This window comes from Phascolarctos cinereus, unplaced genomic scaffold (assembly GCF_003287225.1).
Source record: "Phascolarctos cinereus isolate Bilbo 61053 unplaced genomic scaffold, phaCin_HiC Scaffold_4;HRSCAF=312, whole genome shotgun sequence".
NCBI classification, from domain to species: Eukaryota; Metazoa; Chordata; class Mammalia; order Diprotodontia; family Phascolarctidae; genus Phascolarctos; species Phascolarctos cinereus.
This window is the reverse complement of record NW_027555847.1, coordinates 109152907-109175295: the sequence shown is the minus strand read 5'-3', so window position 1 is coordinate 109175295 and position 22389 is coordinate 109152907. Positions and strand designations below refer to the sequence as shown.

General features: G+C 38.3%; 1 protein-coding gene across 1 annotated transcript in view; it reads right to left on the bottom strand.

The window, feature by feature from the left end:
- Positions 1-22389, bottom strand: part of FREM1 (FRAS1 related extracellular matrix 1) — an 82197-nt gene that overhangs the window by 48350 nt on the left and 11458 nt on the right. The window contains 2 exon segments of the mRNA XM_078152489.1: positions 3207-3311; positions 3313-3709. Of these exon segments, the coding sequence (XP_078008615.1) occupies positions 3207-3311; positions 3313-3438 (231 nt within the window). The 5' untranslated portion in view covers positions 3439-3709.

Here is a 22389-nt window from a genome sequence, read left to right as displayed (position 1 = left end):
ACCAGGAAATGTCAGAAGACAATAATATGAAGAGCCCATTGGTAGCTTTGGGGATTTAAAAACAAATGGTTTTGCACAATTCTGAAAGTTTAAAAGATATAGGTAAAATGAAAGTGAAATTCCCAATATTTCATAGCTTTATCCAGATCCAAAAGAATTTTCTGAGCCTCAAAACCACTATTTCATCAGATTTATCCCTGGAAAATATATATTCTGGAAATTTTAAGACATGCTTCCATTTTCTTCAGAATGTGCAAAAGGGTGCTAGTCAAGTTCGCAGCAAAAGCAACAATGATAACAACACTATGACACAGTGAATAGAGCACAGGGCTCAGAATCTGTAAGATTTAAATTCAAATCCTGTCTCAGACACTTATCAGCTGTGTGACCCTGAGCAAGTGACTTAACCCTTCTCTGCCTAATTTCCTACTCTGTGAAATTGAGGTAAAAACAGTACCTACCTTACAGGGTTGTTGTGAAGATCAAATCAGACAATATATGTAAAGCATTTAGCCAACCTCAAAGCACTAAAATAAAATTCTAGCTATTATTGTTTGCAGTGCTTTATAATTAGTTACAAAGATCTTACAAGAATTCCCCCTCTTCCCTTCAACATATTTCTGTTTCCTTGTATGTGCTCTATTCCCGTGGGTCTCAGTTTCGTCACTTATAAAAATGAAAAGTTAGAATGAAGTAGCCTCGAAGGTAAGTTCTGTCTCTAAATCTATAATGATCCGATTTCCTCAGATGCCTAGGTGGCAAATGAATAAAACGCTGGACCTGGAGTTAGGAAGACCTGAGGTCAAATACTGCCTCAGATCCATACTAGGTGGAAGAACCTGGGCAAGTCACTTAACTTCTCCCTGCCTCAGTTTCCTTATTTATAAAGTGGGGTAAAAATAGCACGGATTTCCAGAAGTTGTTATAAGGATCAAATGAGATGATTACAAAGCACAGTGCCTGGCATATGGTAGTACTATATAATTGTTAGCTATAATTATTATTATTGTTATTAGATAACCTATGTTAAGTGCTTTGCAAACCTTACAATGCTATATAGGTGCTAGATATTATTATCCCATGACAAGATGATTTCTGACATTCCTTCCAGGTCTCAATCCTCAATTCTCAGTCCTATGGACTAGATTGCCAAAACCCAAGATAACATAACAGGCTGAGGGGTGAGCGCATGGGTTTTAAAAGTCCAAGAGAACTGGGAACTGTTGCCCAAGGGCTGAGCAGCTGTGGCTGATCTTCCTTGGAGCCTTTTCAGACTTATCTAGAGCTCTTTGGCTGGCAAATTGGAACACAAATCTCAGAGGAGTACAAACCCTCAGAAGATTTTGAGTATCCAACTGCTGCTACAGAAGATCTGACTACACCCAAGGGTGTCCTCTCCGGGATGTTGTGATTCTTTCTAAATTGGACTAGAAACAGAATGTGATGATTTAAAAAAAAAAAGTCCATAGCTAACCATCTGAGGGAAAAAATAAGCCACTTTTATTTTTGTCTGAGGCATCTCATTATCCTCCTCCTGTGTCATCTTAAACCTTTTAACAAAATCAGAGTGGGCCTGCTTCAGCCAACGGAGGGGCTAAGGATACCCTCAGTTCAGCAGCCAGGTCCAAGCTCCCCATTTCTTCTGGCACAATGCCACACGCTTTTGAGTCGTACGTATGTTTTTCTTTCATCTGGGGGCAAACTAAATCTACATCAGGGAAAAGAAGCTTGTGTTGTTGTTAGTGCTACATAAAGGCATGGAGTGGTGGATGGAGCACCACACTTGAGTTCAAGTCTCAGATCTTTCATTTACTAGCTGCGTGATGACGGGCAAATTTCTTCCCTGTGGGGCCCTCAAGCTTCTCATTTGTGAAAGGGGAGTAGTAATACTCACACCCACAAGGTGATTGTGCTGAAAGCTCTTTGGTGAAGCATTATGATGCTATCGAAATTTCAGCTATTATTGGGTGCCCCATGATGCCCCACACTTTAAGAAAATTGGATCCACAGAAAATAAAGATTTAGGGATCATGACCTTGGAGGTCATATAAAGCAACTCCAGCATTTTACAGATTGGCAAACCAACACCCAGAGAAGTTAAGGGATTTTCCTAAGGTCACACTGTATAAATGAATGGCAGAGCCAGGTGTAGAAGACTTTGACCCCAGCTCTGATGCTCTTTCCCTGGCACCATATTGAAAACTGATAAGTTAAAAGGGTGATTCTCCCCCTTTACAAAAGCACTGACCATAGGTCAGTCCCAAATAGTAATAATAATAACAGATTGTATTTATGCAGAACTTTAAATTTTACAAAGTGCTTTAAAAACATCATCTCATTTTATCCTCATAAAAACCCTGTAAGGGAGGTGCTCTCATTACCCTGAATTTACAAACGAGGAAACTGATGCAAATAGAAGTTAAATGATTTGCCCAGTGTCATATACAGCTAGTAAGTATATAAGGCTGGATTTGAACTCAGGGTTTCCTGACTTCAGATTCAACACTTTCCATTGTACCACCTCGTTGCCCCTAGAAACCTTTGATGATGATGATGATGATGATGATGATGATGATGATGATGATGATGGCAGCTAACATTCACTTAATGCTTACTATGTGCCAGGCGCTGTGCTAAGTGCTTTACAATTATTATCTCATCTGATCATCACAACAACCCATTTTATAAATGAGGAAACTGAGTCAAATAGAAGTGAAATGATTTGCCCAGGGTCACACAGCTAGTAAGTGTCTGAGGTCACTTTTGAACTTGGGTCTTCCTGACTCTTGGCCCAGAACTCTATCTACTGTGCCACCTAGGCACCTCTAGTAAGCTCATCTAACGTGGTTTAAATGAGATTTGAGATTTTCAAAAAGACAAATTTACATCCACTTTTAGAACATATCTATAACTACATATATGTCCTTCTTTCTCTCTTACCTTCTTTCTTCCTCTTCTTCCCCAACTCCTTTTTCCCTTCTTCGACCTAAGGCCTAGCATCCACAGGCATGACTTTGTTCCACTGGTGACATTCAAGACTCAATTCCAGATCTTATCTGGTATATTTATTTGCTAATTGTAATATGCTTCTGCTGGTGAATGAACACAGGCCTGGAGTGTCAGGACTCACTAGACAAATAAAACATACATGCACACATATACCTACAGGCAAAGATATGGAACAGAAAACACCTGGTACCACATACCTGTGGGGTGAGTTTCCCAACCCTCTGGGTTATAGGCTCATTCATCACAACTTCCACTTTGCAGGCATCTTTTTCCTTGGGTATGGAAAACTGCAGGTCCTCCCCTTGACAGGAAAGCAGAGTGGCCCTTTGCCACCTTCATCCCCAGGTTGACACTGACGAAGGATGAGCTGGTACATTGCAGGACAAGCAGCAGGCAGAGAAACACCCCACTGGATCCAAGAAGGTTCATGTTATCAGGGGGTCACCGGCTTCCTTCCAAGAAAAAGGTTTAAACAAAAGAAGGCTTCCCTTTCTCCTTCAGGACCATCAACACATACTCCAGAGGGCTCGACTACAAGGAGGATCCAGACAACATGCGTGGAGCTTGCTGGAGGCTCCCCCTTCTTGAAATCTGGAGAATGAGGCCTTTCAAGAAATCCTGGAGCTTTTTTAATAAAACTCGCTGATCAATCCTGACAACGCCAGAAAGATTAATAGGCTTTCTGAGTGCTTTTCTAATCCTGCAAACAGGAGAAAGGGTAGGGGAAAAGGAGAGAGAGCAAAAAAAATGGCATTGCTATTCAGGAGATCCAAGTGACAAAGGGATCTTTCAAACCTCCTCTCATTTCAGGTAAATTAAAAACAAATAAACTAACCTGACCTCCCAGCACATCTGAAAGGTGATGGGGTCAGCTCATTATCCAGCTTGTGGGACTCCAGCTTCCTGACTTTCTTAAAAGCAATCTCGATGGTGACTGGGTGGTCCCATAGGAGAGTTACTACCTTTGACCTCAAGAGAAATGGATATAACTTATTCCCTCTTAATCTGGAGAAAGTTACTGAACTCCAGTCTTCAGTTTCCTTGTTTGTCCTGACCTATGAAGAGACTACTAGCTAATTGTCTTGCCAAGCAGGTAAGATTAGTTTCCCTCTGCATATTGCATGAAAATTACTGTCCCTGAGAAGGGGTATCTCAGAAAGGGGGAAGGGAGGTATAGTGGAAAGAGCATTTGACTTGTAATTAGGAGGAGCTAGATCAAGAATTCTTAACCTTTTTGGGAGTCTGGTGAAGTCAATGGACCTCTTACTGGAATAATATGTCTAAACACACAAAATGAAGTGCATAGAGATTACCAAAGAAATCAATAGTACCAGGAAACAGCTACCAATTTTCTTTTTAAAAGCTCATAGATCCCAGATTTCTTTTGAACTTCTTCTGAAGTTTCTTTTGAACCCACTTCTCCTTTGAACTTATCTATTTCTATCAAGGACATCACTTTTTTGAGACCCCGAGGTTCACATCTTTGACTCCCCGCTCTCCCTATTTCACACACCCCAATAAATTACTGAGTGTTGTTAATTCTACCGCCAAAATGTCTCTCACATCCATTCACTTCTACCCACTCACATAGACATCAACCTAATTCAGGCCTTTATCATTTCTGACCTGTACTAAGCCATAACCTCTTTCTTTGGTCTCTGGGCCTCAAAATTCTCCCCACTCCCATCCATTCTCCACACTGCCAAACTGTGGCAACTGTCTCACCTAGTCCCTGTCCTACTCAAACTCTAGTGGGTCCCTATTAACTCTAGATTCAAGTATCATTTCACCTCTATCTAATATTTTTAAATGGCTATTTTGCCTAAGTTTTATAATACAAATTATTATTAATACAGTAATATACTGTAATTTCCATGGGATAAGGACTCAATTTTTTATTTCATTGATACAAGAAACTTTCAGATGAAGAAACTCTATTTACCAATGCAGGTGGGCCCCTTCCCTGCACTTCAGAATTTTAGAGGTATATATCATCTTATTTCATCTTCACAACAACCCTGAGCTGTAGCTGTCACAAGGACTAGTATTCCTATTTTACAGAGGAGGTCACAGGCTCAATGAGATTAATGGGCTTAACCATAGTTACACAGCTTATGAGTGTCAGAGGAAATATTGGCACATATGTCTTTTACACCCCAGCTCCAACACTCTGACTTCTCCAATATATTGCCTCAGCTAATGCTACTGTATCAACATACTCTACTAGTGTTCTCCAACTGAGAAACAAAAGCAGGACAAAGCTAATATAACATACCTACTAGGCTTTAAAATCTGTAGAATGGGTACAACTCAAGACTTTTCTACACATTGAGAGTAATGGAGAGGGAAATGTTATTCAATGTAGAATGTTTATAGAGATTAATTCCTTCAAACTTAGGTGGAATTGTTCCTTTATGTATGGAGATGGTTTACAAATACTGCTGTGGATATGCCTAAATACAAAGATAGGGTGGACATGTAGGCCTGTAGACCATGTATGCTAAAGTACTATTTGTACTTCCTACATTTCACTGACCAAAGTGAGGCCTTTATTTCAAAAAGGACAGGACTAGGAGTCCCATGACCAGTAGTGGACACTCTCTTCAACCACTTCTTAGCAGCATGACTTGGTGCAAGTCTCTTAAACTCTCTGTCTCAGTTACCCCTTCCCCCCATCTGGAAAATGGAGATGATACACTGCCTTCCTCCCACCCAACAGATCTGTTTTAAAGAATAAGATAATGTAAACAAAGAGTTTTAAATTACAAATGCTGTATAGATTTTTCAAAACAGTGTATTTCATGTTTATCTGATTGTCTGTGTATCCCATGACAACCTTGAAACACCTGAGGTTCAATCTGTGATTTAGACAACCAAAACACTAATGAAACTTTTTGAATGGGTATGTAATTTCATACACATACACACACACACACATATATATGTATATATGTGTATAGATAGATAGATATAGATAGATAGATAGATAGATAGATAGATAGATAGATAGATAGATAGAAGTAAAATTTGGCACCTGAGAAGATGATTCAGATCAATACGTCTATTAGAACATTTGTCTTTAACACAAATAACCATAAAGCTTATAACATTAACACTTAGGAAAGCCCACCCCATTGCAACCATTAATTCGTATGCAATGAGTGACATTCAAATAAATAAGCATTTAGTAAGTACCTACTATGTGAAAGCATATAGTAGCTTCTGGGATGCAAACATAAAATTAACAACAATCATTCCTCTCAGATAGCTTACTTGTATCACTTTACCCCTAAAGGGAGCTGCAATTCTTAGAATAATTCATTTTTTTATGGAATCACTAAGTACCATATTCACATGAATTTATATCTGTGATCAACATTGGCTCAGCCTACACATAACTAGCCTAGGTGCCCATGTCTGTGATGAAGTGAATTGGCCAAATACACATCTGGCTCTCAAACTTCATAAAATCTCAGAGCTGGAAGGGACCTGAAGAGTCATCTTAGCCCAATTTATACCAGAACAAGAATCTAGGTTCCCCAGAGAGGACTCTTATTGAAGAATGAGGTTTTGGGGGTGTATGTGTGTGTGGGGTGTGTGTGTGTGTGTGTGTGTATGTGTGTATTTTCAGCAGAACGACAAATTCCACCTCCACAAGTACTGCATCTATAGCATATGATTCTCTCTCTTAAACCCACAACATAAAATATCTATACTGTGGGCATGAACAAAAATATTTAATCATAAATTTAATAGTAAAATATTCAATCATAAATAAACTATAATATATCAACAGGCAAAGTTTCCCCAGGTATTAAATAAATTTTTGTTGAACTAAAAAGAATAGAATGTAAGATCCCTAAGGACAAGGATTATTTTATTTATTGTTTGTATCCCCAGGGCCTAGATGTTTACCTAATTAAACTGAAGAGTCTAATGACCATGTTAACTATGCATCCATGTAGGCTTTCCAAGTTCTGGACTTATATGAGGATAGGTCATCCACATATATTAAGTTAAATATATAACTTCCTTAAGTAGAAATCAAAATATCCATTTTTTAAAAAATCTCACACCCCTATAAAATACAAGAACTCACATAATAAATCCCTGCTCAAATTAAACCCTAGTTAAAAGTTTGCCTCTAAAGATTCCATATTCTTTTTTTCAGAAAATAGAAGCTATGGGATGTTTTTCTCTTCTAGCTTCAGCAACCAACAAGTTTTTAGAATTAAATATAATATCGGATTGTAATTATCAACTTATCTCAAGTTCCTGGGGAAACCTTTCCTCTACTTCCTCTGTTTCAATTCTATACCTGATTGTGTGACTTTGCATTTATATATTATGCATAAGAAAGATAATTTAAAATCTTAATATATTTTTAAAAATATACTATGTTAGAAGATGGCTCTGTCATATCTTAGAATGAGCCTCTTTAGAGAAGCCAGATACACTGTTCTAATGTAAGAGACGTAAGAATTCCTAAAAACAGATCCTTAGACAAAACTGAGAATAAAATACAAGACTGAACCTGAACTACAGGTACCATGAAACAGTCTATCCGATTCATAAAGGGACCCAGGAGATTATCTAGTGTAATCCCTTTGGTCTATGGATGAGGAAACTGAGTCCCAAAGAAATAAAATTATTTCAATATAGGCATTAAGTAATAAAGCTGGGATTTGTATCAAGGGCTTCAGACTCCAGAGCTGGTATACTTTTCACCCTACCACATGCCCTTTCAGCAGTAAAAGTGATTCTTGTGTTTATCAGAGTATAAGATGCAGGTAAATATGAATCCCCTGGTGTACTTGCCCACAGGACATGAGACTGTTCAACACAAATGGAATTTTGTACAGTAGCAGATTATAAATGTACACAGTGAGTGGATTTGATTTCACCATTCAGAAGGGGAGTTACTAAAGTATTAAGTCTCTACCTCCTGTCCATCTGCCCTAAAGACTACCCTTGGCAGAGACAGGTATGTATATTTTCCTGGAATTGTGTTCCCCTGCCACCCACTCAGCCAACAGCTGAAACAAATTCCCTTTGAAAAACTAGGGATGTCTTGAATTATATGATGGGGGAGTGAAACAAGTGCTTTGATCCAGATTCAAGTTCCTGATCTTGGTATATGTTGTGAATTACTAACCTCTCCCTCTCTAACTACCACCACCACCACCACCATCACCACCAGCACACACACACACACACACACACACACACACACACACACACACACACACACACACACACAAAACCTTTAAGAATTTTAAAAAAACAGCCATCATGTCTCAGTCATAGGGGGTTTTGTCTCATTTTCCAAATTTGCAATTCAAGGTTCTAAAAAGGGATTTCAATTTACTATTTATTGCCTGAAATAAGAAAAGACCAAAAATAGAATCAGTTAACTCAATCAAAGTATGCATTGTTTCCTGTTAGAGACCAGGAAGGCTAACCAACTCTGTTTCAATCCATCTCTTCATTAAAAGGATATCACATGTTTCTTGGCTTTGTTTTATGGGAAAGGATGGTTTTTTCAATATTCATCAAACATCTCATTGTTCTTCAAGTTATGTATTCAGGTTAGCTTATCACTAATCAGTCAAAGGTCCTAGTTTCCTGCTCAACATGATATAGGGGCAAGAGCTGATTTTTCAAATTACATGGCTCAACATGTTCCTTAACTCTAGAGATATGGTCAAAGTTTAAGGGAGTAAGAAACATGTTCTGCCTAAGTACTGAAATCCTGCTGTATAGCCACTTTAAAGGGGCAAAAAAAAGAAAGAGGAGTGAATTGTTTATTCTAGTTCCCCATCTACATACCACACTGAAAGAAGGCTGAATGCATTTCTCTAAAGCAGAGGCTCTTATCCTCTTTTGTGTCAAAGATTCCTTTAGCAATCAGATGAAAACTAACGTTTTGTCCTCTACATTAATATTTTTGACATCTTTGCTTTTATTTTTTAATTTTATTTACTTTTTTCCATCAACAAAATTCTACTTTCTCTTCCTCTCACCTCTCCCTTGAGCAAAACAAGGAAAATAAAATTCTCGTAAAAGAAAATATACGCAGTCAAGCAAAACAAATTCCCACATTAGCAATATCTAAAAACTATATGTCTCAATTTTCACCCTGCACCCATCATCTCTCTGTCAGGAGGCAGGCACCATGTTTCATCTTTAATCCTGTGGAATCATGGTTGGTCACTGTGTTGATCAGAGTTCTTAAGTCTTTCAACGTTGTCTGTCTTTACAATGTTATTGTTACTGTATAAATTGTTCTCCTAGTTCTGATCACTTTTCTCTGTATCAGTTCATTCAAATCTTCCTATATTTCTCAAAGACCATCTCTAGAACAGCGATATTCTATCACATAATTATACTGTAACTTGTTTGTCCATGCCCTACTTGAACCCCCATAATTTCTAGTTCTTTGTCTCACCAAAAAGAACTGTTATAAATATTTTTGTATAGATGGGTCCTTTTATTCTTTCTTTGATCTCTTTAGGGTATAGGTGAAATAGTGGTATCACAAAGGTATGCACAATTTAGTAGCTTCTGAGGAATGATTCCAAATTGATTTCCAGAATAGGTAGTCCAATTCACAGCTCCGCCAACAGTGAATCGATATACCTGTTTTTCTGGAACCCATCCAATATTTACCTTTTTTTGTCAACTTTGCCAATCTGATGAGTATAAAGGAGAAATTTAGGGTTGCTTTAATGTATATTTCTCTAATTATTAGTGATTTGGAGCATTTTTTCATATGGTCATATCTTTCTTGTTCATATAATTTGACCATTTCTCAACTGGGGAGCCTTTGTTCATAATTCAAGGGAATGCTAAATTCCAATGAGAGGTTAATGAAAATAAAGATAAATTTTTCTTTCCCAAATAAGTTCCATGAGCCCCTTGAGACATAAGACAAGAACCCCTTATTCACACAATGAGAGCAAGAGGATCTCAATTCAAAGTCAAACACAAATGCATACATCCATCTTAAAAACAAGCTCTTCTATAGTCACTGTAGGGTCACCATTTGGCTCTGTTTTGGTTTGGGGTGGGAAAGGCATTCCAAATATATGCATGTGTATATGTTTGCATATATGTATGTGTGTATATGTATATAATATTGGGGAAATTTTTTTTTCCCCAAAGGCTGTTTGGTGCAGTGGAAAGAGTGCCAGATTTGAATTCAGAAGATATGAGTTTAGATTCTGCTTCTGACACTCACTACTTTTGTAACCATAAGTAAATTCTCTGAGTCTCAGTTTTCTTATATGAGAAGTAGGGGTAATAATACATATAGCATTTACCTATAAGGGCTATTATGATATTCAAATGAGATAATGTAGGCAAGGTGCTTTTCAGAACCCTTAAGTTTTATGTAAAGAATGTTAATTATTTTATCATCATTATTATTATTATTAATGTCGCTGAGAAGAGTGGGATAGAGACAAAATGATGGTGAAGAAGGAGTATGATAGCTTAGGCATTCAGGAGACAAACTATTTGGGCTTTTATGGACACATCAGTATCTTGGGTTAGACTCAGAAAATAAATTTATCATCAATATAAATCCCACACAATCAGAATTTCTAGAGGGAAGTGACCTTTAGGATCATCTATAATAATCTAACCTTTTCAGAGCACATGTGTTCCAGAACATCCTTCACTTCAGTATATTTATATTCCCAATCTCTTTTACTCTATTTTACTTATGTGGAGAGACTCATCATTGTGGATTCCTGTCTTTTTCTTCTGCTATTATTTCTGTTATGAAAGCCATAAATTCTGCCACTTGCCTCTTTTCATTCCTGTCAAAATTTTAATTTCTCTCTTTAATCATTCTGGACCTTCCCGCTACAGTTCCATATTCTCTGGAGAATCCATATGGTTCAATTTCATCAGGTGTTGGTTCAATTTCTTTTTCCCAAAATATCTCTTTTGAGACATTCGCAAATTTTAAAATGTCTTGCTACTCATCTCCTCTTCTAATTTCAGTATCTTCTCCTTAGAATTACCTTTTTTGTGCTTTTGGTTATTAACTGAATTTTCTTCCTCCTGACACCTTTGGTGATTTTGGTCTTCTTTCTTTATATTCCCTTGTCACTTACACTTTGACTCCTCCTCCTTGGATATTAGGTTAATACACAGGACTGGATATCAAAACTGTCTCAACCTTCTTCCATGATGGGAAACTGACTTTTCATCAGCCTCAGGCCCTCCCCCAAGTAGTTTATAGGGGAACAAGACTGGTACTAGCTGTATTCCCTTACATGGTTTGCAGTCCTGCACATCACACCCCCTCCTAGTTCCCTCTGTTCTTTAGTACTTTTGCTGAACTAAGTCAGTGTTTGCCACTTTTTTCAAGCTTGGGGAAGGGCAGAGTGAATGTTCCAGGCATCTGTCTGTCCTCTTAGAGTTCCCTTCCCTTAGAGATCCATCTTCTCCAAATGGTTGGACAGTTAAGGTCCACTGCTTATTTCAACAGGGTGCTAGGATAAGGGCAAGGATGGGGAGAATTAGAAGAGAGTGCAGCATCAGGAGGACCAGCCTTGAGGAGGCCTCAAAGCACAAGCACCAGTTTGTGCACCCACTGGAGTGTGGAGGTTGGTGGGTGAAGGGTACTGAGTGGGCAATGCTATAGATTAGCGTTCCCTACTGTTAATTCATATGGCTGTTACCTTGCTAAGCTTCTTGCTTTCTTGTCTTATAGGAATAAGTGTAATTGTGCTATCTTGACCTCTTTGGAGGCTTTTTTGAGAGCTGTAGAAACTGGAGAAAAATGTCTAGTCTTCCATTTTGTTGGTCACATGACACAGAAGTTTGTAATTTATGCAATATATTTGTGATACATTTTCAAAAGGTCAGTGGGCTGAGTGTAGAAAAGTTTGTTGGTCTAAAGATTCATATATACCTTTAGAACTTGGACTTCTGGGCCCAAAGCCAAGTGCCAAGCAAGACCATAAGCTATGGTATCCACTTCTACCTTCCTTGGACTTATGATCCCACCTCTCACAGGGTCAGAAAAAAGTTAGGGAGGGGGATATAAGAGTAGCTAGAAGTAAAAATAGGACAAGTGCCCACCAAATCACCCCAAGAGTGTCGATAAACTACTTCTTAACCATTTCCATCTTAAATTGATTTCACAATAGAAACAATCTTTTTTTTGCATGGTTTGTGAGGTTCAGCTGTTTCCCAGCATGACACAGTCTTCATGCCCTGCCATAAACAGACTCCATCCCAACTGGCCCTTTGCCCACCACTGCATTTTTTCATCATGAGGAAATCACAGATATACTAAATACATCTGTATAAACCAATAAGGGCAAAATGCAAGGAAAATTGTTATGAAAAGTGAAAAAAAAAACCTTTGTCTGAATTGTTCCTCACAAATTCAAACAAAGTTTCTTTGATCAAGTCTCTTTTCTTGAGAAATTTCCTGAACAGAATAAAACAATTTAGGAATGGTCCATTTTTCTTGAAAAAAAAATGATTAATAGTAGTTTTCCCATGATGACACATCCCACCTAGCTGTCAGAACATGAATGCTTCATATTTTGCATAAATATGATACTTCTGTGACTAATCTGGAATAATGTGTCCATGACACGAAAAAAAAAATCGACACCAGCTGTAGGACAGCCTTGCCATGGGGAAATAGGGAATAGTCACGGAGATGATCACTCTGCTTGTGTTTTATTCAAACAAAGTCTATACAAATCAGAATAATTCTTATTAGACATTCTTTCATTCATCATACTGTGTACTTAATGCAAGCACCTCCAGATGCACTGGCCCGTTTTTCACAGGTACATGGGTAACCCAAATATTCCAAGAAAGAGAGACAGACAGACAGAAAGACGGGGACAAAGAAATAGAAAACAGAATGTCAAAATAAAGTTGACACTTCAGACTTGAAAAACCAATTAGAAACTTGGCCAGAGATGTGATAAAGGTCAATAACAAAGGTCAATGGGAATCTCTTGACTTCTGTTTCCTTAATTAAATCTTCCAAATCCAAGTCAGTGTAATTGTGATGGCTAATGTGAGAAAGAAAGGAAGGAAACACACATTTATGAAGCACTTAGCACATGCCAGATACTGGACTAAGCACTTTTACAAATGTGATCTCATTTGGTCCTCACAACAAAGATGATATTTTATAGCTGAGGAAATTGAAGCAAAGAGATTAAGGGACTTGCCAGGGTCACACAGATAGTTAAGTGTTTGAGGCCAGATTTAAACTCAGATCTTCCTGACCCCAGGCCCAGTGTTCTATTTACTATTTACCATGCCACCTAATTACCCTCAACTGGCATGAATATATACATATATATACATATATACACACATATACACATACACATACACATATAAATGATGTGGTATAATTTTTTAAACCATCATCACTATTGGACATAGAGATCACAAGAATCTAGACCTCAAGATAAAAGGGATCTTGGAAATTATCTTGTCACACCCCTTCATTTTATAGGTGAGGAAACTGAGGCCCAGTGAGGTTGAGTGACAGGGTCATACAGGGTCACAGAGGTAATAAGGAACAGAACTGGTATTTGAACCCATGCACTCCGACTCCAAATCTAGCCTGCCTTCCAGTGTACTGGGCTGCTTTCCTCCCCAATTACTTTAGAAGGTGGCAGAATTGGATCTGAATCAAAGCATGAGTTGAAGTACCAAAGAACATTAGACTAGTTGGCTCCCTTCGTCAACAACTAACAGTATGGGGGCAGCTAGGTGGCACAGCGGATAGAGCACCGGCCCTGAAGTCAGGAGGACCTGAGTTCAAATGCAGCCTCAGGCACATAACATTCACTAGCTGTGTGACTCTGGGCAAGTCACTTAACCTCAATTGCCTAAAAATAAAAAAACCCAACTAACAAGTAGCCTTGGACAAAATATTTATCCTCTGCTTCTGTTTCCCCAACTGAAAACTGAAGATGACAATGTGAAGATGACAATGTCGGCATGGGACTGAAGCCAAATGAGATGCTATGGAGGAAATACTGCTCCTCTCTCTTCAATGGATCTGTGATCCCATTGTTTCATGTAATCCCTTCACAGCAACTCATCCACGCCTTCTTATCCTGTATGATTCTTACCTATGTTTCCCCCGTCCCGCCTCCTCCCCCCTATCTACATATATGCTGCAAAGCAACTACACAGTGCACTGGGGACCTTCTTCTAGGCCAGGGCTTCTTAACCTGGGGTCCACAGATACCCAGAAGTCTGGACCCACTTGAAAAAAACTGCCCCTGAAAGGATGCTGAGAGTAGCGCCTCTCTACAGTTTGATAGGACTCGTACCCATTCACCTAAATTCCTGTTTCTTGTATACTTTTTGTATGTACCACTCACACTTACACAGCCCTTTGTGAAGCACTTGCCCAATAACTTTGTGAGGTACATACGATACATGTTATCTCATTAGACGGAGGAAGAAACTACAACTCAGAGATCTTAACTGATCTGTCCATCATATCAATGAGCCATTATGCCTCCAGCCTCTACGTTTTCAATGGTGTTCCTCCATGCCCAGAACATCCCACTTCTTCCCATCAGCCTCTTAAAATCCCTTGCTTCCTTCTAAGCACAGCTTAGGTGACATCTCATATAGAGGAACTCTTCTGATCCCATCACCCCCTCCCTCTTGACATGACTTTGTATTTGTATCTTCTTTGTATTATTAGTTGTGTACATGTCTTCTCCCCAGGAAAACTGAGTAACTGGAGAGTAAATGCTCTTTCATTTTTGTCTTCACATCTACAGCGCCTCGAGGATAGTAGGTGCTTTAATAAGATGTTTGCAGCTTCTTCCCCCTTCCCCCAGTCTAATGTAAGCTCCTTAAGGGCAGAGGCTATTTTGCATTTTTTAATTTTGTTTTTCTCCTAGTACTTAGCATTGCACTGCAGGTACTAAGTACTTAATAAAGATTTGCTGAATCAAATTTAATTGAATACAGGTAGCATCAGAGGATTAGAGCCCAGGTATTTCCTGACTCTAAATCTCTTTCCATTACAACATGCTGCCCCAGATCTAATCTCTGTTTTTTTTCCTTTTTTGGGACGTTTCAACTGAGATAGGGTGAAAAGGTGGCACACTGAATAGAGTGCTGGGCCTGGAGTCAGAAAGACCCTGAGCTCAAATCTGGCCTCAGACACTTACTAGCTATGTGATCCTGGGCAAGTCACTTAACTCTGTTTACCCTAATTTTCTCATCTGTAAAAAGAGTTAGAGAAAGAAATGACAAACCACTTCAGTATCTCTGGCAAGAAAACTCCAAAGGGGATCACAAAGAGCGGACATGACTGAAAAGAACTGAACAACAAAAGTGTATGTAAAGGACTTTACATACTCTCAAATGCTACATGAACGTCAGCTGCTATTATTATTACTGTTATTATTATCATTGTTATTCTCTTCTCTCATGCTGTTACTGATAAGAGGCTATAACTTGTTAAAAGACTTTAAGACTGAGAACTGGACGGGCCCTTAGATGTCACTGACGCCAACTCCCTCATTTTACAGGTGAGGAGTGAGATCTGAGGAGCTGTGTGATTCACCTGGGATTCTAACACAGGTCTCTCTCAATCCCACTCTAGTGCTCTATCCACTGCATCATAATGCCTCTCACTTGGACTTGGGGGGAGGACTTTCTTCCATACTTTTCACTATAGTTTCCTTTCTCTTTCTATTATAGACTAATTTTCTTAGCAAGACTTGGACTCTCCATCCAGGTCATTAACAGACAAGGTCAAGTGGTGACATACTTTTTTAAGTTAATGAAAGTTTTAAAAATTATTTTTAATTCCTTTGTTAACAACAAAAGTTATTGAAGGCAGATAAGTGGTGCAGTGGATAGAGCACCAGCCCTGAAGTCAGGAGGACCTGAGTTCAAATCTCAGCTTCAGATCAAACACTTGACACTTACTAGCTGTGTGACCCTGGGCAAGTCACTTAACCCCAATTGCCTTAAAAAAAATAAAATAACAAAATAAATTCCACTGGTATTAAGATCCTTGTTCTTGAATTCAAGTAAACTAATTTTAAAATTGATTTCATTATTCCCCTAAGCCTGAATTGAGCTTTTATACATACTTGGTCAGGTCTTACCTGTTAATTTGTAAATGATTTGGCCCATTTACAAAGATGTGATTTCTGGATCTGGATCTTGACATATACATTGCTGATAAATAATGAAATATATACGTATATATCTATATCACTATATATCACTATATATCTATCTATATCTATATCTATCTATCTATCTATCTATATCTATATCTATCTATCTCTATATATCTATGTCTATATCTATATCTATCTATATATATATCTATATCTATATCTTTATCTATATCTATATCTATACATAGATAGATAGCTCCTGATGATATAACTGGTCATATATACATTCTGGATCACCAGTTGTATCATCAGGATCAATAATTTTAAATATGCAAACATGCCTTAAAGGGTATTAATAGTCCACGTTGCATCATATACATGGTTCATTCTCTCTCTATTTCACTATTGCGACCATCATCGATTCTTTATTAACCTTGAAAATCTGAACAATACTTCAAACGAATATCTGGTCCAATTCTGACCATTAGTCAGGCAAGATATTGCTGACTCCATTTCATAAATGAGGCAACTGAGAGACACAGAAGTTTGGTGATATGCTCAAGGTCACACAGGTAGTAAGTTATTTCTTGGCATCTTGGAGTTGGTAGAGGCCCCAGAGATTATTGAGTCCACCCCATTCCTGAACAAGACTCTTCTTCAGAAGAGGTTCCCCAGTTTTTACTTAAAGATTATCAATGGTGATAAATTTATTTCCACCTGGCTATATTTTGCTAAATCAAGCTTGTGGTCTACCAAGACCTCCAGAACTTTTCTCACATAAACCAATGTAATAAAAGCTATATAATAGAACTGAATACACTATTCCAAATATGGTTAGAATATAAAGGAGAGAATATAGTGAGACCATCATTTCCTTCATTCTAGATACTAAGCTGCCTAAAATCATGTTAACTATTTTTTGGCTGCCTTGGCACACTACTGAATCATATTAAGCTTATGGTCCACCAAAACCTTCATATCTTTTTCCTATGAACTACTGTCTAGGCACACTTCCTCCATTCTATTTTTATATAATGGACTTTTAAAAACCTAGTCTAGACTTTGTCTCTATGATTATTTTTCTTACAAGATTTGACCCATCTTTTTAGCCTGTTGAGATCTTTTCGAATACTATCACCTGGCATTAGCTGTCTTTACCAGATGGCTTTATGCCATCAGCAGATTTTATGAGCTTATCTTCTATGCCTTTATCCAAGTCAAGAATGAGGGATAAAGGGGGAGTTAAATGTCAAGTTTCCCAGCTGCTAATGTAGTTCTTTCTCTACCCCATCCGATGACTGCTGACTTAATGAGTTTTAATTACAGAATGACCTTAAAACTCTTAGCAACATTGTCTGTGTGAATAGTTGCCACGGGCTGCTTCTGGTCAAGATCAGTGAGCTCTGGGGAAAGGGGATGGTGGAGAAGGAGGTGGTGCAGAAGGATTTTCAGGAAATCAGTTGTATTTTCTAAGACAGTAAACAATCACTTCCCTAAACATGAGCAACTTCCTTCTGGTTCTACAGCAATCCATTCTTTCCCCAATTCAAACTTCACTGGAGGCAGCATCTGCTCAAGGATGTAGCTATTACCTTTAAAGCTGGCAATTAACAGCCTTGGCTTTTGACTTCTTAGAGTGTTCTGATGCTTTCTACTCCAAACACTAAGATTAAAAGCCTTGAGCAAACAAGCTACTTCATGAATCTGAAAACGCCTCTCCTCCAAGAATGTAATTCAATTCCACTAAATCAATGAAACATGTGCCAGTACTGTTTCTAACATCCTCCCACAACCTGTTTGCAATTTTCCCTTCAGACTGGCAACTGACTCCTGTGACATAAAGCAAATCAGAATCATAGATTTTTTCGGGCTGAAAGGGACCTTGGAAGTCTTAAGATTTAGAGGTCCCAGAGATCATTTAATCTTAAGAGGAAAGTGACACCTGAGTAGGTTAAGTGATTTGACCAAGATCACACAGCTAATTAGTCCCAAAGCTGGAACTGGGAAACCACCTCCTGTACTTTCTACTAAATTATGTTGCATTCTCTGATCCGATACAACCAACCCAAATGAAAAAGAACCCTGCTCAGTTCTCACCTTCCAACTTTGCAGAATATATTAACGTACTCCCCACTCCCACCTCCCACCCCCAGGAACATGAGACAAAACCCCCACTTCTGATTTGGTCCCTGGGAGCCAGAGAAGACAAGATTCATTCATCCATACATAAACTCATACAGGTCTTCTCTCCATAGATTTTTGACAACCTAGTTTCCATGCTATTGTTAAGAGGATTGAGTTAATTGTGAGATTTTCTTTCCCTCCAGCTTACTGCCTTCCAAGAGCCTTGCAAATTCCACAGGGAACCTGCTTTGTACCTTCGTTGGGAAAGTCTGCTTTTAATGATTCTTATGCTCTCAAAGATTAAGGAAATTGATATGATTCTAAATGATTTTTCTTGTAGCCACAGAGCTATATACCTTCTTACTATTGCTTTCTATTATTTAAAAAAAAAACTTGTTTAGCCTGGAAAAAAATAAGTTTCACTGTAATTGGCAACCTTCCATTAACGTCTTCCTTCAAAGCCTCCAAAATACAGAATCTCAGGGTTGGAAGGAAACGTAGAGGTCATCTAATCCAACCAGTCCCTGAACAACAATCGTTCTTCAACATCCCTAAAAGGTGGTCACACAACCTTTTGTTGTGTGCCTCCCCAGGCAGCCCACTCCCTTTTGGATGCCCCTAATTGTTAGTTAGCTGATATCAGCCTCTCTGCAATTTATATCACTTGCTCCTATTTGAAGACACCTATCCTGTCCCCACAAATCTTCCTTTCTCAAGCTAAAAACTTCCAATTCCTTTGACAGGTCCTCAGATGGTATGGAGTCATCAGGTTCCAGGAATGTAAGCCAAATCATCCTTGTCAAAAGTTGGGGTCTTGGTTAAATGAATTTCATTCAGTTCTATCAAGTACAAGGTAGTTTGCTGTGAGAGGTAGCATGGCATATTGGGAACAGAGAGCCAGCCCAAAAGCTAATAAGACCTGGAATTGAATCCCACCTCTGACACAACTAGTGACCCCAAAAAAGTCTCAGTGCTTAACCCCTTGGTGCTCTAAGACTCTAAGCTGTAGGGAAGGGGCTGATTTGCATCAGTAGAGAATGTTTCTTCACCCAAGAGTTTCCCATCAATGAAATCCCAGGTCCAATCCTTATCTCTATTCATGTCAGAGGTAGTTAGTTATATGTTGGTGACGAGTCCATAACAGCACATGTGGTCAGCCTCTTCATTCTTTGCTTCAAAAGATCAATGAACTTAGTGTGAACACTGTACTGACAAAGATCAGTGCCTTGATAGATACTCTTCATGAGTTCATATGGCTGGGGAAAAAAAAATTCATCCTATGGTGGCTAGCCGTTTGGCAGTGAGCCTTTGTGAATTTGGCTAGGCTGGCCCTCAAGTGATGGACCAATCGTCCTTCACCAAATCCACACTCAAAGCTTTGAGAGGACATACCTAAGGAGCCTCACTTCGTTGCAATTGCTTAGTACGCTGGTCACTCCTGGCCCACCATGAGGTATCAGAAAAGGACTTTACAGCAGTCAATATGTTATTGTTGGTGTTCAGTCATTTCAGTCACGTCCGACTCTCTGTGACCCCATTTGAGGTTTTCTTGGCAAAGGTATTGTAGAGGTTTGCCATTTCCTTCTCCAACTCATTTTTACATATCAGGAAACTGAGGCAAACAAGGTTAAGTGATTAGCTAGTAAGTGGCTGAGGCCAGGTTTTAACTCAGAAAAATTTCTTTTTGACTCCAGGCCCCTAATTCTATCCCCTGGGCCACCTCACTGCCCCTAGAGGTCAATATTTGATCATAATATATAGTTAACAGACTATTAGGGTTTTGTTTTAATGGAAATATTATAAACATTAAGAGAAAAGGAAGATGAACTTGAGAAAATCAAAAGGGAAGTAGATAAAAGGAAGGGCAGCTATTCCTGTAATTTGAAATTGTGTTCATGTAGTACCTGGGTATGTTTTGACAAGCAGAGTCCCAAGTATTTTATACTGTCCACAGTTATTTTAAATGGAATTTCTCTTTCTATCTCTTCTTGATGAGTTTTGTTGGTAATACAGAGAAATGATGATTTACTTGGGTTTATTTTATATCCTGCAACTTTGTTAAAGTTGCTAAACTGTTTCAACTAGTTTTTCAGTTGATTCTCTAGGAGTCTCTAGGTATGTTATCACATCATCTCCACAGAGTGATAGTTTTGTTTCCTCATTGCCTATTCTTATTCTTTTCCTTTTTTTTCTTATTTTATTGCTACAACTAGCATTTCTAGTACAATAATGAATTATGGTGGTAATGATGAATGTCCTTCCTTCACCCCTGATCGTACAGGGAAGGTTTCTAATTTATCCCCATTACAGACAATGCTTGCTTTTGGTTTTATCTAGAGACTGCTAGTCATTTTAAGAAAAGCTCCACTTATTCCTGTGCTTTCTAGTTTTTACTAGGAATGGGTATTATATTTTGTCAAAAGCTTTTTCTGTACCTATTCATATAATCTTATGATCTTATATAATTATCAGCTGGTCATAATGTATGATCTTTGTGATATATTTCTGTAATGTCGTTGCTAACATTTTATTGAAAATTTTTGCATCAATATTCATTATAGAGAGTGGTCTATAGTTTTCTTTCTCTGATTTTGCTCTCCCTGTTAGGCATCAAAACCATATTTGTGTCATAGAAGGAATTTAGTAGGACTATTTCTTTACCTATTTTTTTTCAAATAGTTTATGTAGTATTGGAATTAATTCTTTAAATGTTTGGTAGAATTTTAAAATGTCTGATAGAATCTTTTCCTGTAATTTGAAATAGATTTTTTTAAGCTTGCATGTTTGTGACAACATCCAACTGCATCTAACACATTCAATTGTGTATTGTTAGTAATGAAATACGCTTAAGCTGGTCATAGATTTTCTGGTAATAAACTTATAAAAAGTATAATAATTCCTACCAACTAGGTGGCACAGCTGATAAAGCACTGAACATGGAGTCTGGAAGAGATGAGTTCAAATACAGACTTAGTTGTATGACCCTGGGCAAGTCACTTAATCTTTGTCTGCCTCAGTTTCCTCAACTATAAAATGGAGATAACAATAACACTTACCTCCCAGGGTTGTTGTGAGGATCAAATGAGATTATATTTGTAGAACGCTTAACAAGGTACCTGACATATGGTATGTACTACATAAATGTTAGCTATTATTATTATTACATTACACAGTGGTGAGGATTAAATGAGATATTTGTAAAGCATTTAGCACAGTGCCTGGCACATAGTAGGTGCTTAATAAAAGTTTGTTCCCTTCCCCTACTGCCTAGATTATTTTGGTGCATTGAACTACATGGTCTTTTGATATTCCCTTACATTGACTTTGAAAACACCAGTAGCCAAACTATTTTTTCCTCATTAAAATGCTGAAGGGAGCTCATCCCAATCAAAATCATACTAAGTAGGTAGGCAAAGTTAGCAGCATTCACCACAGGGACATTGGGCTCTGCTGACAATACACCCAAGTGACTAGCATATCCCACTGACATTCTGCCACAATGACATTGTGATTTAAACACTGGGCTTCAATCTCCTCTACTTAGATTTCTCCTTATGTATTATTTGCCTCTTCCTGCCAGACACACATACCTCTAACTTTTGCCACAATCTCCTAATGTCTTTATTTCTTGTTATCTATAACCACAGACCTAAACGCAAACCTCTCTCTTTTTCCCACAGTCTCGTTCTTATCCAGCTCCCCATTGATTCACCTTTCTACAATCTACCACCATGCTCTGGGGAGCTCATGTTCCACTGTGAACAAATTCTCCTTTTCTACCAATACTCTTTCCGTATTCATATCTCAGCTAAAACCTGGATTCTCTAATAGAAACACCACATCCAGCATGGGTGTCAACAGTTTCTCTCCAATGGAGGCCATTCCCCAATTCACTGGTTAAGAAAGAAGGAGGCACTGGCCTGCTTTCTTACCTCTATTGACACTTTAAAGAGCATTATTCTACCATTATCACTCAATAAAGTCTATTGTTAATAGCTAGAATAACAGCTAAGAATTATTTCACTCTTTAAGGTCTGCAAAGTAACACACACACACACACACACATTCTCATTTGACCTCATTTTTCTGAGTTCCT